The sequence below is a fragment of the Colobus angolensis genome, unplaced genomic scaffold (genome assembly GCF_000951035.1).
Source record: "Colobus angolensis palliatus isolate OR3802 unplaced genomic scaffold, Cang.pa_1.0 Scaffold243, whole genome shotgun sequence".
Lineage (NCBI taxonomy): Eukaryota > Metazoa > Chordata > Mammalia > Primates > Cercopithecidae > Colobus > Colobus angolensis.
Window position 1 is genome coordinate 2302943 of NW_012115633.1, and position 21718 is coordinate 2324660.

Consider the following 21718-nt stretch of genomic DNA (forward strand, 5'->3'; position numbering starts at 1 on the left):
CCCTTGCGCTTCCCAGGTGAGGCGATGCCTCGCCCTGCTTCAGCTCTCGCTGGTCAGGCTGCAGCAGCTGACCAGCACCGATTGTCCAGCACTCCCGAGTGAGATGACCCCAGTACCTCAGTTGAAAATGCAGAAATCACCGGTCTTCTGTGTCGCTCGTGCTGGGAGTTGGAGACTGGAGCTCTTCCTATTCGGCCATCTTGCTCCACCCCGTATATTTTTAAAGATAAGTAAAAATATGGCAGGAAAAAGTCTACTCTTGATTTTTTTCTTTACTAAAAAAATTTTAATGAGTCTTACAAACTTAGATGATTATTAAAGTCTATAGAAATAGTTATAAGTCATGGACATTATAATAATTTTAAATTTTATTTAACAGAAGAACTTTCCCCTAAAGTTAAATTTTGTTTTAGTTGCAAGACAATAAAGCTATCAAGAGTCAATGGATAAATTTTGTAAAATCAAAGAAGAGTGAAAGATCTTAAGAGAGCATCTGGTTCATGCACCATTCTACAGATATGTTCTGCAGGACACATTTAGAGCATTCCAAGAAGATGAAAATCTGTTCTTGAATTTTCTTCAGTTTCTTTTAATATTGTATCCTAGAATTTAAGAAATGTTTAGCAATAAAAGTTTTCTTATGGCTAACATTTGATCCTTTGGGTAATAAACTAACTTTTTAAAATTTTTATTTCAGCTGAGATGGAAAAATGGCTAACCAACATCCCCTCTGCTACCATTTTATATACATGAACAGAGTACATCATTCTTCATGCAGGCTTTTCTTCCCCAACCACTAACAGCTCTTGCTTTTTAAGAGGTTTGTGTGTGTGTATATGCGGTTACATGTAACATGAAATTTACTATTTTAACCATTTTAAGTGCTTAAATCCACCTCCAGAACTTTTTCATCGTCCCCAATGGAAACTCTACCCATTAAATATTAACTCACCATTCCTTCCTCATCCTAGCCCCTGGCAACTACCATTCTACTTTGTCTCTATAAATCTGACTAAGTACCTCGTATACGAGGAATCATACAATATGTGTCCTTTCGTGCCTGACTTATTTGACTTAGTGCAATGTCCATAAATGTTCATCTATGTGTCAGAATTTTCCTCCTTTTTAAGGTTGAATAATACTTCATTGTATGAATATGCCACATTTTGTCTATCCATTTCTCCATTGATGGACTCTTGCATCTGTCTTTTGACTATTGTGAATAATGACACTATGAACATTGTTGTACAGGTTCCTGCTTTCAGTTCTTCTGAGTATGTATTTAGAAGTAGAATTCCTGGATCATACAATAATTGTGTTTAATTTTTATGAAGCGCCATCATACTGCTTTCCAGTGACTAACAGTTGTTTTTAAAATCATAACCATTATATTGTTTCCTACTGTTTATTTGCTGAATCTTTTTTCCCAAAGTTTTTAGTGTTTATCTTTAAATGTGGTTCTCCAAACCAGATATCTCACAAAAGCCTGTACTGACCTCTAGGATGAGGTGTGATTTTTCCATTCCTAGTTGCTGTCTTCTGTTATACACACGCAGGTTTTGTCCTTGTTTGTTAAAATGCTCAATCATAGTTTTGTCTGGTTTCTAAATAAATTTTCCCCAACTTCCTCCCATACTTGGTATTTGGGCTTTTATATTATCAAGACCAGGCAATAACCCTTCCACCTACATTCTCAAATGGGGATTGGAACGCAAATAATTAACTCGGTATTTATAACCATGGTCCTTTGTACAATAATGTGTATGAGCAAATATCTCTGTGTGTATATATCCTTTAAATAAAAATGTCCTTCCTCCAAACTATTACTGAATACTTGCATGTCAATTTTTACATAATCCTCAAGAAGAGCCATATTGGGTGCTAAAATATGCTTTAAAGCTTTTTTATTGGAAAACTGGTGACTCTAGTTTCCAAAATCTGGCTTATGAATTCATGAAGCCTAAAGTGAAATGAAAATTGTTACCTAGTTCTCATGAAGCTGACATCTATTCCCGGGGAAAAGAAGTTGTAAATCTCATGAATGCCATAGTAAAAATACCAAGAAAAAGTTACCATTTTTAATCTTACCATTCTTATTTTGAGTCATATTTCTACCAGCCTTGTAGAGTTTAGAATCTGACACCACTATCATTATTCCAGTAACTTGGCTAACATTTTCATATTTTTTCCCTAAACATGAGAATTCCTGTTTGGAGGGTATGCTAATTCTTTAATTTCTATTAAGTTAAGGGTCATTAATCTCAAAACAGAAAAGTCTTCTATTGACAATTACCTATTTGATGTCTTTGATGTTGTTTGTCTGTAAACTTATTGCAAAATTTAAGTTAGAACTTAACGATTAAAGATTCATTTTTGTTATGTCTATTTTATTCTTTCAGTTAATAAATTTGAAGTGAACTGTCTTATAAAGCTTTTTTATAGCTTGGTGGGAACAGTAGAGAGGCAAGGTCTGGTTATTGGACTGGATCGTAATGCATTTCGAAACATCCTGCATGTGACATTTGGAATGACAGATGACATGATTATGGACAGAGGTAAGAGACACGCAAGATTCAAATTAGCCAAATCCAGCCATAACTGGAAAAAAAAAAAAAAAAGGTTTGGTGCTTGGATATCCTCTTGGTAGGAAGCTTAGTGTTTTGCATTCCCAGTGTCATTGGAATATACAAATTTAATTTTGAAGAGATCACAGAAAAGGAGGTAATATCAGCTTTGTTTTGTGTATTTAAGAAGAAGACAAAGTCATGTTGACTAACTACCTTTCTCTTACCTTATATCAGAAAACCTAAAACATTTCGATTTCTACTTAATAAACATAATAAATAGAATAGTTTTAAAAGGACATTTAAATTCTTTCCATCACAGAAAATATTTCCGTGACAAGATATAATTCTATGCATCAAGTAATGACTTGAGCAACAAAAATATAAAGTATTTTATTTATATTAGTATATTTAACATATCTAATTAATATGATCAACTTATTTTATAGCAACATACTTATTATTAATTAATGATCAATATACTTAGACATTGAGAACTGTATTTGTTCCCACAAAAACATTTTAAAAATTGAATGTTTAATAAAACAGTTTCATGATATTATGATGTCTTAGTTTCCTCTTTCATCAAATGAGAATATTGGACTGTACAAACTGAAGTGTTCTCTTACTTTTAAAAGTCTGTGATGCCAACGTAGATTCTTTACTGAGAATTATCATGCAGGACAGGTATTCCATTTAACCTCTTTCCCTTTAGTATTCCGAGGTTTTGATAAAGATAATGATGGCTGTGTAAATGTATTGGAGTGGATTCATGGATTATCACTGTTTCTTCGAGGATCTTTGGAAGAAAAAATGAAATGTAAGATTGCAGGTTGTCCTATTGGTTTGTACTTTATGAATAACATATCTAAAGCACTTAAATCAGTGTCCTTCAACGCAGACAGTAAAGTGGGTTTGTTGGTTGGCTGGCTAGTTGGTTTGAATCCCACAGGCCTATTTTATGGAATGAATTCAAGTCAATAAAATATGAAATAAAGTTAATAAAAAGAAAATTCAAGTGATTCCGAGGAGTAATTTATGCCAAGGAAGACTCCATAGGCATTACTACACATGCTAATTATGTACATATACATTTATGTATTAAGCATTTGACAGATTTTACTTGAATTGTAACCATAAAACTAGAGAGTATTGATTCCAGTGTTCTTATTCTTAATTAACTCAGTTAATTCTGATGAACTCTGCTTATGAGCCATATTTCAATCAGTTTTCCAAGAGTTTCAAGGTGAAGATATTCAAGTTACTGTTCCTTGGTATGCTTTTTCATAATTGAGAGTCAGGAAATATTTTCTAAAGATTATTGTATATATCCTCGTATACATTGACACTTACAATGGAAATCAGGCTGCACGAAGACCTGTGGGGTTGATACAGCATCAAGATAGAACTTGACCCTGAAAACTTTATCAGAGAAAATATTACCTTACTGATAGCATCAAATTCAAAATTTGTTATTTTTTTTAAAGATTGTTTTGAAGTGTTTGATTTGAATGGTGACGGATTCATTTCAAAGGAGGAAATGTTTCACATGTTGAAGAACAGCCTTCTCAAACAGCCATCTGAGGAAGACCCTGATGAAGGAATTAAAGATTTGGTTGAAATTACACTTAAGAAAATGGTAAATATGGGTAATGTCAAGTTTTTTATTAAAATTTGTGGGCCAGATATTGGCTAGAAATAAGAATTTAAATTATAATAATTTTCTGTTCCCTGCTTGCTTAAATAAAACACATAAATTATGCTCCTCATTATAATACCAATAGTTCTTTTCAATTTCACCACCCAACCTCTTCTTTTTCTAGCACTTTTTTTTTTTTTTTGAGACAGGGTCTCGCTCTGTCGCCCAGACTGGAGTGCAGTGACATGATCACAGTTCACTGTATCATCAAACTCTTGGGCTCAAGCAATTTTCCTGCCTCAGCCTCCCAAGTATCTGAGACTACAGGTGCACACCACCATGCCCAGCTAATTTTTTTTCTAATATAGATGAGGTCTCACTATGTTGCCCAGGATGGTCTCAAACTTCTGACCTCAAGGAATCACCCTGCCTTAGCCTCCCAAAGTGCTGTGATTACAGGCCTGAGCCACCATCCCCAGCCTAACACATTTTAAAAAATTAACTCTTGACTATGAAAAGAGCATGTATTTGCAGTAATCATTTTAGGTGTTGCCTAACATGTTTCTCATTCCCCTAGGATCACGACCATGATGGGAAACTGTCTTTTGCAGACTATGAACTGGCTGTGAGAGAAGAGACTCTTCTACTGGAGGCCTTTGGGCCATGTCTTCCTGATCCAAAGGTACTGATATAACTTTCCCTGAATGGTAACCAAAGTATAATGTAGAACAACCCAGGACTTCTTGATTTAATGGGTAGTAGATTAGACAAATCCTGTCCACCTAGAAAGAATGTCTTTTAAATACAGAAAGTGCACTGAATAACCTGCTGATTCATTTCATGGTACTGTTGTGGCCTGGTGCTATGTTTCATTCATTAACTCATTCATGTCAGAAACAAGTAATGAGATTTAATGTGTGCCAGGAGCACAGATGAAAGGCTCAGTGATTTTACTCAAGGGCTCGTATTTTCCTATGAAAATAATTACACAAGAGTATGATATGTATTATTATAATGATACTTAATTACTTGTATGTGCTTCATCTATGCCAGGCAACGTTGTAAACACTAAGCCTCACGTTGCCTCATTTAATCCCTGTAACAACCATGTGAAGTAGGTAGTAATATTAGCCTCATTTTCCAGATGAGGAAACCAAGGCTTGGAGAGTTTAGGCACCTTGTCCAAGTTTACCCACTTATTAGTGGAATACCCTGGGTACCCTGGTGCCAGAGTCATAGAGATATGTGTAGAGTGTTGTGGAACTTGAGAAGAGGTCATCTAAACAGATGTATGGGAGGACTGGTAAATGGCTGGCAGGGAGCTTATCAGAATAACTGGTTTTCAAAGGACAAAATAGCCAGGTCAGATGGGAAAAAATAATCTCAGCAATGGATGATGTATGCACAAAAGAGAGACAGAAAGAGAGATGGAGCGAGAGATGGAACAGGAGACGCAGATGCATCTGCACTGGATGAGGTTTTGGTGTGGTCTGAGGCTGATGATGAGGCTGCAGAAGCACAGCTTGTGGAGCTTGGAGCTCAGGTTTAGTCTTGAAGGTGACAAGGCATCCCTGAAAGATTGAGGCAGGTGGTGTGATGTGATACAGAAACAGTATCACTCTTCCCAGCCCTAGCATGTATCTCCTGCTGCCTACTGAACATGTCCACTTAGATCTCCGCAACAAATTTTTGACTTTTCCCCAAAACTCACCCCTCCCTCAGTCTTCCCTGTCTCATTAAGTGGCAAGCACATATGCCCAGTTGTTCAGTCAAAACCTAGGGGCCATCTTTAATTTATCTCTTTTAACACTATTAGCTACACCTCCAAAATTTGTCCTTGAATATAGCCTCTTCTCCTCACATCTGTTCACCGCCACTCTAAGTTAAGCCACTGTTATGTGTTACCTAGCCTAGATTGTTAGCTTTCTGGCTTCCCCTGTCATCCCCTACTGACTTTTCTCTACAGTATCCAGTATGTTTAAAATGCAAATGTTGTCAGGCCCCTCCCTTGCTCAAAACCCCCCAGAGGGTTCTGAATTGTACCCAGTAGGCCATTTCCCTCTCTCCACCCACATCTCCTATCACCTCCCTTCTCTCTTGCTGCTGGAGCCACAGCAGCTGGCTCATGTGCTTCCTCCATGCCTATGCGCTTGCTGCTGCCTCTGTCCAGAAGCCCTTTCCCCAGACTCTCCTGGGCCTCATTCTCTCACTTCATCCAGTCTCTGCTCCAATGCCACTTCCTCACAGAGCCCTGTCTTGACCATCTTAACAATCCTCCCTCTTCATCCCCTATCCCTGCTTTCTTTCTTTTTCTTAGCAGCTCTTTTTATCACCTAAGTGTATCTGTCTCACCACATAGATGTCAGCTCACTGAGGCCAGGAACCTAGTCTTTGTTTCACTGTGTTTCCCCACACCCTGTGTGTAGCACATGGTGTGTGTCTAGTAATGAGAGATGGATGGATGGATGGATGGATGGATGATGTGGGTGCATGGGTGAGTAGATGGATGGGTGAATGGATGAATGGATGGTTGAGGTGACTGGGTAGATGGATGGATGGGTGTGTGGATTGGATGGATGGATGGATGTGGCAAATGGGTGGGTGGATGCATGGATGGATGGATGGGTGGATGAATAGATGGATGAGTGGATGGATGAGGTGGGTGGATAGGTGAGGTGTGTGGGTGGGTAGATGGATGGTTGGATGGATGAGTGGGTGAATGGATGGGTGGGTGAATAGATAGATAGATAGATAGATGCATGGATAGACGGGTGGATGCATGGATGGGCAATGGATGGATGGATGGATGGGTGGATCGATGATGAAGTGGGTCGATGGGTGAAGTGGGTGGGTAAGTGGGTAGATGGATGGATGGATGGATGGGTGAGGTGAGTAGATGGATGAGAGAGGTAGGTGGGTGGGTAGATGGATGGGTAAATGAAAGGATGAGTGGATGGATGGAAGGACAGATGAATGGGTGAGTTGAATGTGTGGGTAGGTAGATAGGTGGATAGATGGGTGGGTGGATGGATGGATGGGTGATGGATGGATGGATGGATGGATGGAGGACGGATGGATTGATGGATGGATGGATGGGGTGGGTGGGTAGATGGATGAGTGGATGGATGGATGGATGGATGTATGGATGGATGGAGTGTATGGGTAGATGACTGGGTGGATGGATGGATGGGTGAGATGGGTGGATGGGCGAGGTAGGTGGGTGAGTAGATAGATGGATGGATGGATGAAGGGATGAGGTGGATGGATGGGTGAGGTGTGTGGGTGGGTCTCAGAAGTGCCTGATGAGGAGCTCTGGATCTCTCCATCTCCTCAGGAACTATTTTATCATTTACCTTTATCTTTATACCACATCTTCAATCTCTTCCCTCTCTAGTGAAACCTTCCCATTAGAATTTTAAAAGATTCAAAACTGTCCCATCTGAAAAGCAAAATGAAAGAACAAGAGAAAGAAGGAAAGAAAAGGAGAGAACTTACCTTAATTTCACACTTATTACTTCTATTTCTTGTATAATGGTTTTCCTTCTCAAAGCCTAGCTTCTTGAAATAATTGTCCACATTTAATACCTAACTACTATCACGTCTTCCCATCTACCCCTGAATCTGCTTTTGCAAGGTCACCCTCCCACCTTGTGAATAAATCCCATGAATTCTCTTGGCTTCTTGCCTTACGGAACCACATCCCCCTCCCCTCGGCTCTCAGTACAGCCTTCCTGCTCCAGAGAGTGCCTTGTTCCCAACCAAGGCCTGACTGTGCCTTGATTGGTCCTCCTGGACTCCCATAGTCCACCGTGTGCCTTTCCCTACCACAGCCCATGCAGCCCTGACTGACTCTTTCCAGTTTCTGGACAGTCTCTGCCACCAGGCTGGAGACTTTTGGAGGCCTGAGTCAGTTGGTCTTGCTCATCTTTGTGGCCACAGAATCAAGCACTGTTTTTTGAGTGTAGTCATGAGATCTGTGAGTGAAATGCATGAACACCAGAAGTTCTCGATGCCCACTCACCCTCAGTTATCCTGTCTCTACACACACTGAGGAGACATACAGAATATTTTGTGGTGTTCTACCTTTTTTGGAAATCTATACTAAATTGAGTACCTTTTTTTACAGAGCCAGATGGAATTTGAAGCTCAAGTATTCAAAGATCCAAATGAATTCAACGATATGTGAATACCTAAATGTCTATATTGTCTCAAGTGAGTAAAAAAGGAGGCACATATGTATTGCTTGTTTTTTGTATTTAGTTCAGAAAAATGATGTTGAATTGTGTGTTTCAGGGTTAAGATGAGGTTCACTTATATATATCATTTAACATCAGTGTAAGGTGCAATTAAAATAGATGGAAGACAAGAAGTCCCTTATTAGATGATGGGTTTGGCAAGACAGTTAACTTTTCTAGAGATATTTTATCACATAGACTATCTGTCGAAGCACATAACTGGCATAAAACCTTTGGATTCATTAAATGAATGGAAAGATTATGTAATTATGAATTGTTAATACAAATATTCTGTATGTCAGAAAGAAGCTGGATGTACACTGAAAAATCATTGAAACGACTGGATTTCCTTTGAAGCAATAAATAATGAAGATGGGATCAAAAGAATAAGAGTATTCTCTTATTGAGCATTGAAACACCTTTCTGGTAGGCATTGAGGGAGATCCAGAGAGATGGAACACATGGAAATCATATTATATTGAAATATAATACAATTTGCATTATTGTTTGAGGCTTTGGCTAAATAACCTTACTGATTGTAAGTGCCTGAAGGCAAGGATTTTATCCACACACATCTTTGTCTGTCATAGTAGTTAGTCCTCTGCATACAAAGGGCTGTCCATAATTACTGTAGATTGGAAAACCAAAAAGTACCACAAGATAAATGCAAATTCTTGGTGAGCAGAGGGAGAACATGTACTGAGTTTCTTAGGTTTCATGGCTAATACATTGGCACAGCTTTCAGTTATCCCTGCAGTCCTTCCAGACAGTCCCTGCCCCGTGCATTGCAGTTGGTTGCCAAAGCCCCCCTCTGTCCTGGCACCCAGTATTCCTCCATCCTGACTCCACGTATTGCCCCCTTGCCACTGCCTGAGTGCACCATAGTGTCCCCATCCCCCCACTGCCTGGAGTTCCCCTTGTGTTCCCCTTTATCAGGGCACATCCTAACTGTACCCTGCTGGCTGTGACCTCCTGAAGACAGACCTGGCTTCTCCCTGCATCCGGCTCCCCAGCACGTGCTGTGGGCATCCTGAGAAGCCTGAGAAAGACAGGGCCAGGTTAGGCTTGTGTGAGCTGCTTTCTGCCTTCTTGGTACACACAGTAAGCAGTGGAGAGGGGTGTCACACCATATCTGTTCTATCCTCACGTAAATACTGAGAGGCTAGTTGGGATAGTAAATCTTTCTTACTACATATGCATTAAGTTAAAGTAAAAGAGAATATTGTGTGGAAAAAATGCACGATTACTAATAAATGGAATAAACAGATCCAGGAAACAAAAGAAAACATACTTTACTGTGCAAGTTTTTTTTATATTTTAGATTCTTACACAGATGGACTTTGACACAATTTTTCTATTTGCAGTAAATGTAAGTAATGCAACACACAATGCTTTTTTATCTTTATTGAGGGATAATTGATAATTTAAAACTATATATTTAAGGTATACAACTTGATGTTTTTATATTTGTATGCATTGTGAAGTAATCACCACAATCAAGTTAATTAACACATATACCACTCACATAGTTACCATTTTCTTTTTGTGTGTGTGAACCACCCTTATAGCAAATTTCAAGTATATAACACTGTTAACTATAGTCACATTGCTGTTTATTACATCTCCAGAACTTATTCATTTTTCATAACTGAAACTTTGTAGCATTTGACTAACATCCCCCCATTTCTCCCCACCCTACTATCCCCAGCCCTTGGAAACCACCATTCTACTCTCTCCTGCTATGAGTTTTGCCCTTTTAGGTCCCTCATATAAGTGAGATCATGCAGTATTTGTTTTTTTTCTGTGTCTGGCTTATTTCAATTAGCATAATGTCCTCCAGGTTCATCCACGTTGTGGGAAATGGCATAATTTCCTTCTTTTTAAAGGCAGAATGATATTTCATTGTGCGTGTGTGTGTGTGTGTGTGTGTGTGTGTAATGGGGAGACAGGGACACTATGATGCACTTAGGCAGTGGCATGGAGCGAATGGTGGAGTTAGGGTGGAGGGACACTGGGTGCCAGGTGGGGCTTTGGCAACCAACTGCAATGCACGGGGCAGTGATTGTCTGGAAGGACTCTAGGGATACACTGAAAACTGTGTCATGTGTATATACACACACATATACATATATGTATTTCATATATTCATTTATTCATTGACAGTCATTAGGGTAGTTTCCATATCATGGCTACTGTGACTACACTGAAATAAACATAAGGACACAGATTTCTCTTTATGAGACTGATTTTATTTTCTTTGGTTATATACCTAGAAGTGGTATTTCTGGATCGAATGGTAGCCCCACTTTTAATTTTGTGAAGAGTCTCTATACTGTTTTCTATATTAGCTGTACCAATCTACATTCCCACCAGCAAGGATTCTCTTTTCTCCACATCCTTGTCAGCCCTTGTTATCGTTTATCTTAGTGATAATAGCCTCTGTAAGAGGGGATATCTGATTCTGGTTTTGATCTGCATTTTTCATAGATCTGTTGGTCACTTTTTCATAGACCTGTTGATCATTGCTGTTATCTTTGAAAAATGTGTAGTCAGGTTCTTTGCCCATTTCTAAATCAGGTTTTGCGGGATTTTATGTTTGTTTGGTTTTTATTGTTGCTATTGAGTTGTAGGTGCTCCTTATATATTTTAGACACTTAGCAAATATATGATTTGCAAATATTTTTTCCAGTGGTTACCTTTTCACTGTTGATTATTTCCTTTTCTGTGCAGATTTGTTTTTAAGTTTAATTCAATCCCAATTATTTTTGCTGCCTGTGTTTTTGTCATCATATCCCAAAATCATTGCCCAGACTAATGTCATGAAGCCTTTCTTCTGTGTTATCTTCTAATAGGTTTACAGTTGTAAGTCAACATTTAAGTCTTTAATCCACTTTGAGTTGATTTTTGTATATGTTATGAGATGGGGTCCAATTTCATTCTTTTGACATGCAAATCCAATTGTCCCAACACCATTTTGTGAAGAGACTCTCCTTTCCCTGTTGTGTATTCTTGGCACCTTTGTAGAAGATCAGTTGACTGTAGATGCTTGGATTTATTTTAGGCCTGTCTTGTGTTCCATTGGTCTATATGTTTGTTTTTATACCAGTACCATGCTGTTTTGATTAGTAAAGCATTGTATTTTGAAATCAGGAAGTATGACGTCTTCAGCTTTGTTCCTCTTGCTCAGGATTGCTTTGGCTATTTAGGGTCTTTTCTGGTTCCATATGAATTTTAGGATTGTTTTTTCTATTTCTGTGAAGAATGCCATTAGGATTTTGATAAGGATTGTATTGAGTCTGTACATCACTTTGGGTAGTATGAACATTTTAATAACATAAATTCTTCCAGTTCATGAATATGAGATGCCCTTTTATTGGTCTATATTTTCTTTAATTTCCTTCATCATTGCCTTTACAATTTTCAGCATATAAGACTTTCACCTCTTTGGTTAAGTTTATTACTATTTTTTATTTTTTTTGCTGCTATTAGGAATGAGATTTTTATTAATTTTTTTCAGATAAGCTCATTTGTGGATAGAAACATGACTGATTGGTAAGTTGATTTCATGTCCTGCAGCTTTATGAAATTCACTTATTAGTACTAACAGTGTGTTGTTGTTGCTGTTGTTGTTGTTGTCATTGTTATGTTTGTAGGGTTTTCTGCATATATGATGATGCTGTTTCAAAATGGAGGTAATTTTACTCCTTCCTTTCTAACTTGGATGCTTTATTGGGGGAACCCGCTCCCAATCTTTCAACATAGGTTCTTTCTATTTTCAATAAGTGTCAGCTAGCTGAGAAATAAAGAGAGACAGTACTAAGAGAGGAATTTTACAGCTGGGACACCAGGGGTACATCACATATTGGTAGGACCATGATGCCCACCTGAGTCTCAGACCAGCAAGTTTTTATTAAGGGTTTCAAAAGGGGAGGGGGTGTAAGAACAGGGAGTAGGTACAAAGATCACATGCTTCAAAGGGCAAAAAACTTTGCCAAAAAAAGGGCAAAAAAGAACTACTAATAAGGGTCTAACAAAGATCACATGTTTCTGAGGGAACAGGACAAAGGGAAAAGGCAGAACCACTGATAAGGGTCTATGTTCAGCAGTACACGTATTGTCTTGATAAACATCTTAAACAACAGAAAACAGGGTTGGAGAGCAGAGAACTGGTCTGACCACAAAATGACCAGGGCAGAGTTTTTCCCCACCCTAGTAAGCCTGAGGGTACTGCAGGAGACCAGGGTGTATCTCAGTCCTTATCTCAACTGCACAAGACAGACATTCCCAGGGTGGCCATTTATAGACCTCCCCCGAGGAATGCATTCCTTCCCCAGGGTATTAATATTAATATTCCTTGCTAGGAAAAGACTTTAGCAATATCTTCCCTACTTGCACGTCCATTTACAGGTACTCTTCAAGCAGAAAAATACAGCTCTTTTTGCCCAACCCCGCAGGCAGTCAGACCTTATGGTTGTCTTCCCTTGTTCCCTAAAAATTGCTGTTATTCTGTTCTTTTTCAAGGTGCACTGATTTCATATTGTTCAAACACACATGGTTTACAATCAATTTGTACAGTTAACACAGTTATCACAGTGGTCCTGAGGTGACGTACATCCTCAACTTACGAAGATACCAGGATTAAGAGATTAAAGTAAAGACAGGCATAAGAAATTATAAAAGTATTATTTGGGAACTGACAAATGTCCATGAAATCTTCACAATTTATGTTCCTCTGCAGTGAGTCCAGCTGGTCCCCCCATTTGGGGTCCCTGACTTCCACAACAATGCTTTAACTTCTTTTACTTGTCTAATTGCTTTGGCTAGAACTTCCAGTACTATGTTAAATAGAAATGGCAAGAATGAGCACCATTTATACCAGATATTTGACAGAAAGGTTTTTTATTTTAATAATGACGTTAGCTGTGGGCTTTTCATACATGGCCCTTCTTGTGTTGAGGTAAGTTCTTAGTGTACTCATTTTGTTGAGAGATTTCATCATGAATGGTTGTTGAACTTTGTTAAATGCTTTATTTCTGCATCTGTTGAGACGATCGTGAGGTTGCTTCCCTTTTAGTTATTGTGTTGTATCACATTAATTGATTTGCATATGCTGAAGCATCCTTGCATCCCAGGGATGAATTCCACCTGGTCATGGTGTTATGATCTTTTTAATACACTGCTGAATTCAGTTCACTAGTGTTCTATTGAGGATTTTTGTTCCAATGTTCATCAGGGATATTGGCCTGTAGTTTTCTTTTCTTGTGCTATTATTGTCTGATTTGGAATCAAGGTGATACTGGCTTTGAGAAAGGAGTTTTTGAAAGTGTGCCCTTTTTTTCTATTTTTTAGAGGAGTTAAAAAATTAAAATAATTGGTATTCATTCTTCTTAGAATGTTGAGTAGAATTCACCTAGAAAGCCACCTGGTCTGGACCTTTCTTTGTTAGGAACTTTCTGATTACTGATTCAATCTCCATATTTGTTATTGGCCTGTTTAGACTTTCTGTTTCTTTCTAATTCAGTTTGGTAGGTTATATATTTCTAGGAATTTATCCATTTCTTTTGTTATCCAATTTGGGCATAGTAATTTTTCATTGTCTTTTATGATCATTTTTATTTCTGAAGCATCCATTGTAATGGTTCTTCCTTCATTTATGATTTTGACTCTTTTTTTTTCTTAGTCTGCCTGGGAGTTTGTTAATTTTGTTTATCTTTTCCAAAAACCAAGTCTTAGTTTTGTTAATTTTTTTTCTGTTCCCTATTTGTTTTATTTCTGCTTTTACCTTTATTCTTTCTTTCCTTCTGCTAACTTTGGGCTTAGTTTGTTCTTTTCTTCTGGTTTTTTGAGGTGTGTAGTTAGGTTTGTTCACCTGAGATCTCTGTTCTTTTTTAATGTAGACATTTATCATTGTAAACTTTGCTCAATACTACTTTTGCTGCATTGTATAAGTTTTGTTGTGTTGTGCTTTTGTTTTTGTTTGTCTTATGATAATTTTTAAATTCCCTTTGATTTCCTCTTTGAACAAATAGCTGTTCAAAAATGTGTTTAGTTTCTATATATTTGTGAATTTGCCCATGTTCTTACTTTATTGATTTCTAGTTTCATTCTGTTACTCTTGGAAAAGATACTTGTAATGATTTCTGTCTTCTTAAATTTGTTAAGATTTGTTTTGTGGCCTAACATGTGATCTAACCGTACATGTGTGCTTGAGAAGATTGTATTCTTTTGTTGTTGGATAGAAAGTTCTGTACATGTCTCTTAGGTCTTTTTAGTCCATAGTGTGTGCAAGTCATCTGTTTACTGATTTTCTGTCTGGATGTTTTATCCATTATTGTAAGTGGGATATTAAAGTACCTTACTATTACTGTATTGCTATAAATTTATTCCTTCAGATCTGTCAATATTTGCTTTATATACTTTAGGTGCTCTGATATTGGTTGCATATATATTTAAAACTATTATATGTGCCTGTTGAATTCACCGTTTCTCAGTCCTTTGTCTTAAGATAATTTTTTACTTAATATCTCTTTTATGTGATATAAGCATAATCACCTGTGCTTTCTTTTGGTTACCATTTGCATGGAATATTTTTTTCCATCCTTTAACTTTCTTCTTATATGTACCTTTACATTTAAAGCAAGTCTCTTGTGGACAGCATATTTCTGGATCTTTTTAAAATCTGTTCAACCACTCTATGCCTTTTGGTTGGGCAGTTTATAAAGCATTTAAAGCAACCATTAATAAATATGTACCTATTATTGCCATTTTGTTTATTGTTTTCTGTTTGGCAGTTATTTTCTCTTTGATTTGATGATGTTTTGTAATGATTGGTTTTGAGATTTTTGTGTATATATCAATTATAGGGGTTTTGGTAGTTATTTCAAGGCTTGCATAAAATACCTTGTTTATTTTAAGTTGATAACAATTTAACTTTGATCATAAACAAAAGGTATACTTTTAAGCCTCCCACACATTTTGTGTTCTTGTAGTCAGTTTGCTTCTTTGTACATTGCGTGTCTCTTACTAAATGTTTATCTTTTAACTTTTATGTTAGGGTTAACAGTAATTTACATACTACAGTGTTGCATTATTCTGTATTTGTCTACATATTTATCTTTACCAAGGAGATTTATGCTTTCATGTGTTTTCATGTTGCTGCTTACCATGTTTTTATTTCAAATTGAGGAACTCTCCTTACCATTCTTGTAAGTGAGGTTTAGTGGTCACAAACTTCCTCAGTTTTTGCTTATTGGGGAAAGACTTTATCTCTCCCTTTTTAAAGTATAATTTTGCAGGTATAGTATTCTTGATTGGCAGGGTTTTTTATTTTCTTTCAGTACTTTGAATTTGTTATCTCACTCTTTCCTGGTCTACAGGGTTTTTGCTGAGAAATCCACTGATAGTCTTATCCACGTTGCCTTATATGTGATGTCACTTTTCTCTTGCTGCTTTCAAAATGCTCTTTGTTCTTGACTTCTGACAATTTGATTATAATGTATCTCATTGTACCCTTCTTTGGGTTGACCCTATTTTAGGCCCTTTGTGTTTCTTTTTTGTTTTATTTGGTTTTTTTTAGACATAATTTTACTCTTGTTGCCCAGGCTGGAGTGCAATGGTGTAATCTCGACTCACTGCAACCTCTGCCTCCAGATTCAAGAGATTCTCCTGCCTCAGCCTCCCAAGTAGCTGGGATTACGCACCACCACACCCAGCTAATTTTGTATTTTTAGTAGAGATAGGGTTTCTCCATGTTGGTTGGTCAGGCTGGTCCTTTGTGTTTCTTTAATCTGGATGTTCATTTCTCTCACAAGATTTGGAAAGGTTTCAGCCATTAATTATTTAAGTAAACTTCTTGACTCTTTTTCTTCTCCTTCTGATACTTTCACAATGCCTATATTGGTTCACTTGATTATGGACTATAAATCCTGTAGGATTTCATCGTTCTTTTTTATTGTTTTTTCTCCTTTTTCTCACCTGACTGGATAATCTCAAATGACCTGTCTTCAAATTCACAGATTCCTCCTTCTGCTTGATTGAATCTATTCTTAAGGCTGTCTGTTGCATTTTCTGTTTCATTCACTGTACTTATCAGCTCCAGAAATTCTGGGTTTTTTAATGACTTTTGTCTCCTTGTTGAACTTCTAGTTTTGTTCATATGTTGTTTTCCTGATTATGTTGAGTTGTCTGCCCGTGTTCTCTTACAGCTTACTAAGCTTCTTTAAACCAATCATTGTGAATTCTTTGTCAGGAAATTCAAGGATTTCCATTTCCTCGGGGTTGGTTACTGGAAAATCAGTCATGTTTCATTGGTTTTATATGTTTCTTGTAGCTTTGCATTTATATCTATACATGAAGGAGCAGTTACCTCTTCCAGACTTTCATGGGCTGGCTTTGGTAGGGAAAGACCTTCACCTATTGGTGAGTATGAAGGCACCAGCTGGGGTGTGACAGCTCTAGCTCCAGGTGGATACAACTTGGACTCTGGGCAGCTTAATCAGCTGGGGTCAACATCAGCGAAGACTGTGGGCACCATCAGTCATAAAAACTGTGGGTGTCCATGATGGTGACAAAAACTGCTATGGTCCTCAGTGGTGAAGGCTGCTAGACTTCTGCTCTCCTTTTTCCCCACAGAGAGAGGTCATAGCTAAAAAGATCCCCTTTGTTGCCAAGCTGTGCCAGGGTGGAAGATGGGGTGATGCAGATAAAATGCTTCCAACACTTTTATATACAGCTGTCCTTGGTTTGGGGTTGCTTTAATGGGTTCCTGCAGCTTCTTCATTGTACTCTGGAGTATTCCTAGAGCTATTTTTGTTGGCAAGTAGTTGTTAAATTCTTGCATTTGTTGGAGAGACAAGAGCTGGGATCTCTTAGTGCATCATCTTGTTGATATTACTTGCCTCCTTTTATTTTTTTAACTAATTTTTCTGATTACAAAGTAATTTAGGTTCCCTGAAGAATATTTCAGATATTTAGGAAATTATTTAAAATAACATGAAAATATTGGTTAATATTCTGGTGTAAATCCTTCCAGACTTTTATAATGCATTTGTAAGTACACCTACATTTTTGCAAAGAGAATACTGTATTTTTCAGACGATCATATTGAAAATGCGCTTTTGTCTTGTTGTGCTACTATTTTGTCAACCTTTTCTGAGGTCATTATTTGTCTGTAGCTTGATTTGTAATGGCTGCCTGATATTCCATCATGACTGACTTTATTAAACCACTTTCCTGCCATTGACATGTCAGATGTTTCCACATTTTTGCTGTTATAAATAATTCTAATACTGAACACCTCCTATAGATAACCCTTTTCACATAATGCAGTGCTTACTTTCTTGGAGTAAGTTTATAAAAGTAGAATTATTAGGTTAGAGTCTCTGCATAATTCTGAGATTTCTAGCACATGTTGCCAGATCACTCAGCAGGAAAGGCTTCCAACTGAACTGTCATCCCCAGTGTATGAGAGTCCCTTTCCCTGCAATATACATTCTTTTAATTTCCGTACCAGTATCATGGACCATGATGAGCATGATTTTAATTTATCATTTAAAGTACTAATCTTAGACATCTATACCTAAACTTTTTACTGTATGTTGAGTGTATACTGACCTCCCTATGAATAACCTTCTTTTATTACTTGCCATTATTTAAACCTAAAAGATGTTAACAACAAGAAAAATCCTAAATAATTTTAATCTGTCCTAAGATGATCATGGCACTTGACTCTAAGAATTCATAAGCTCTGTCCAAGAACCTCTCAATATATCTAGAACACGTCTCCTCTGCTGTTCATCATAAACTGCCAAATCACTTCCTTGTGCTGCTATATCTAGATTGATGGATTCTCTTTAATTTCACTACTGTACCAACTCAGAAATGATTGTAACGCTGAAAATTCACTCACCACATAGTAAGGGTATCTGAGTACCCTTGGAGTAGCTTAAAGGAAGAGCTGTCTCTCCCCTCTTGGCCATTCTATGCCCTAACCTCCACACTGCTAGGCTTTGGCCTAACTTTTCTCCCCTCTAAGTACAGCCAAACTGGCTGACCTTGGTCTTTGCCTGGGTTTGCAGGGGGCTGGGTTAAGAATGTGGATGAGCAGTTATAATTTGGGGGATTACTGACAGTCTTCCTCTAACTGGCCCCTCACATTGGCTTCCCCTTCTCCTCCCAGCACGCTGTGTGGAGTACCAGAAAGCCAGGCTAGGCCCCTTTAGAAGAGGTAGACATCACCTCGCAAGCAGCATGGAGAGATTCTATTTGGGAAACAATTAAGTGCTTTTTTTTAACTGCAGGATTTTAAAACCACCACTGAAAACTGGTAGTCCTGCATTCTTAACCTGCAAATATCTCTGTGTACAAGACTGCACTTGTAAGAAACCAGGCCTGCAATTGCTTGCACCATAAAATCATCCAAAACATTCACTAAGTTCCTACTTTGTGCAACACCATGAGGGTTAATATAGTCTAAGTCAGTTGTCCCTGCCCTAACCCCATTCACCATGTAAAGTGATAATTCCATGTGCCATTTGTGTTGTCACCTGTCACTGCTTGGATTCATGGTAATAGCACCTCTCCTGCCTCCCCTCACAAAGTTGTATCATTTGTATTAAAGAAGGTTGTTAAAGGGGATTCAAATCAATTACTTTGAAACTATGAAGACAACCATCTGGAGAAAGTTCCTTTGAGCTGCTCTGTAGCTCCTGCGCTTTTCCTGACCCTGTGTCTTATCTCAGGGGGCCGTTTCCTCCCAGAGTCACCTCTGACGCTCACCCAGTCGTTCACAGCTAGTGGTTAGTTCTCACCAATCTCACCAAGTGCGACCAAGGGAGGATTGTGAATTGCATTAGACATAGACTACAAAAGATATATAATGAAATAGAAATTTAACCCACATATATACAAATTACAATTTAGCAAGTTGTGGGGATGGTATGGTTATATTTCCAAAAGAGGCAGAAGTAATAGATCTGCATTTTCTGATGGAGTGACTGCCCTCTCTGTCAGAGATTGAGGCAGATGGTGTCTTGCAGTGTTTTCCAGTCTAAGTTGCCATTGAGGGAGACGCCCTCCCAAACACGTAGCAAGTAAATCAAAGCACACTTCTCACAGATATATCTCAAGTAAACTTGCTCAGTTTCTTTCTTTCTTTCTCTCTTTTTTTTTTTTTTTTTTTTTTTTTGAGACAGAGGAGTCTCACTCTGTCGCCCAGGCTGGAGTGTAGTGGCATGATCTCGGCTCACTGCAGCCTCCGCTTCCCGGGTTCAAGCGATTCTCCTGCCTTAGCCTCCTGAGTAGCTGAGATTACAGACACGCACCACCATATCCGGCTAATTTTTTGTATTTTTAGTAGAGGCAGGGTTTCACCGTGTTGGTCAGGCAGGTCTCAAACTCCTGACCTCGTGATCTGCCCTCCTTGGTCTCCCAAAGTGCTGGGATTACAGGTGTGAGCCACCACATCTGGCCAAACTTGCTCAGCTTCATGGGAAAGTAAAAACGGCAGGAAATCTAATGAAGGCATCCTCAGTGAGGCTGGGCACATGTCAGCATTTGAAATACCTTTATCAGCACCACTGCCCGGGCAGCAGCTCACTAACCGAGCTCCACCACTTGGTCATTTGTGGCTTTCTGTGGACCACAAGCTTCCTACCTAACCCATCAAGAAAATATTATCCGCCTAAAACACACATTCTCTCATTTCTTTTTACTTCCTTCTTTTCCGTTTTGCTCCACACTGCCCCTATTATGTGGTCCCAGCTAGGCTCAGAGAGGTCCCTGGGGTGAGATCTTGTCAGCATGGGGGACATTTGGATGCACTGGCTGAAACCCAGGCTGCCTTCTCCTAGCCTGAGCTGCACCTGTCCACCTCCCATCTGCATTTCCAAGGCTTCATGTGGATGAAGGGTACCTGAGCAGCCTGTTCCCTGAGGGAGGACACCACCACTCGGAGCCACACAGCCTGAAGACAAAGAACTGTGGAAGTAAGCGGAAGGATTTAGGAATCTTCTGTGAGTGGCATTTAGAGCCTGAGTCACTGCCTCCCAGCAGAAATAATTAGCCCAAAAACACTGGGAAGTCTGGGGGTTAATTAAAACCATTTAGTCATGTCTTCCTTCATGAATCCTTCAGAAACATGCTAAAGTCAGAAAATGGAATAAATGAAATTTTTAAGATCCCCATAATCTCAATAATACATGATACGAAAATCCAATGAGCACTTTTGTTCCAAATATTGGGCTAAGCATTTTACATGCATTATCTCACTAATTTCTCCCAATTATCCTAAGAAGTAAACATTACTTACTATTTTCAACCTAAAAACTGGATTTAAGAAACTCAGGAACCTCTGATGTGTCTCACCTGGAAAAGGGCAAAAGCCAAGAACCTTATCTAGTTCTAATGCTGAAGACCTTTGTCTAAAGCAAATCCTTTCTCGCCACATATCCTCTACTTACTCCTGTGGAGTGAGTGAGTGTCTTCAGCTCCAGAATCTCCCAACGGACCCTCGTGGCTGCAGGCAGAGTTGCTATGTGAGATCATCAATTCGTCTCCTATCCACTCTTCTCATCTGAACATACCTTGGGATTTGCTTTCTTTAGTGGGAGTTTCCGGCTTGGATGTAATGCCTTTCATATTTGGTGCTAGTAAGAATCTGGACATTAGGCTGGGACCTGGCGTTACCAAGAGTTTAGATGTAGTGGAGAACATGGAGTGGTCACTAGGCTGGAAAACTCTGTTGGCACCAAGGGGGGCAGAGTGAGAGGAGTGTCAACAGACTATGCTAAGAGGGAGGAGAGGCGGAGACCACCGCCTGTTTGTGAAGAGAATGGTGGAAGCTGGACTCCTCAACTAGAGAGGGACAAGGAATGCTTCTTTGAGCCATCTTGGATGATGTCAGGGAAAGGCTTCTACCTAGTGAAGAAGATGCCAATGATAAGGGATCATGAGATGAAGTGGCAAACATAATAAATTATAATGTGGTGCTTTCCAGGTGCCAGTCCCTAGCCCAAGGATAGACAGCTGGGACATGGTAGAGCTGGGATTTGCACCAGATCTGACCTGCAGCCCAGGCCCTTATCCGTGTTCTAGCCCTGACTGCCTCTTACTGTCACAAGATACCACCTGGCATGGCACAGGTCACATGAACTTTGAAAGTCTGATGTAAGTGAAAAGTGATTATAGATTGGTAGGAACCATGGCATTTATTATCCCAAATGGGATGCTGTCGTGAAAGAAGATGCTCATAGTTACATAAGCACAATGTAATCTGGGATTTT

At 38.7% G+C, this 21718-nt stretch overlaps 1 protein-coding gene across 3 annotated transcripts in view; it reads left to right on the forward strand.

The window, feature by feature from the left end:
- The window catches only part of EFCAB1 (EF-hand calcium binding domain 1), a 25022-nt gene extending 6055 nt beyond the window's left edge, over window positions 1-18967 (forward strand). Inside the window, exons 2-7 of one of the 3 annotated variants that reach the window (XM_011945680.1) lie at window positions 2400-2555; window positions 3280-3384; window positions 4052-4203; window positions 4781-4885; window positions 8330-8415; window positions 18616-18967. In XM_011945680.1, coding sequence (XP_011801070.1) covers window positions 2400-2555; window positions 3280-3384; window positions 4052-4203; window positions 4781-4885; window positions 8330-8389 — 578 coding nt within the window. In that variant the 3' untranslated portion in view covers window positions 8390-8415; window positions 18616-18967. Of the gene's footprint in view, window positions 1-2399; window positions 2556-3279; window positions 3385-4051; window positions 4204-4780; window positions 4886-8329; window positions 9729-18615 lie in introns of those variants that run through there. The other 2 variants (XM_011945679.1, XM_011945681.1) reach the window with 2 other exon arrangements.
- The last annotated feature ends 2751 nt before the right edge of the window (window positions 18968-21718 follow it).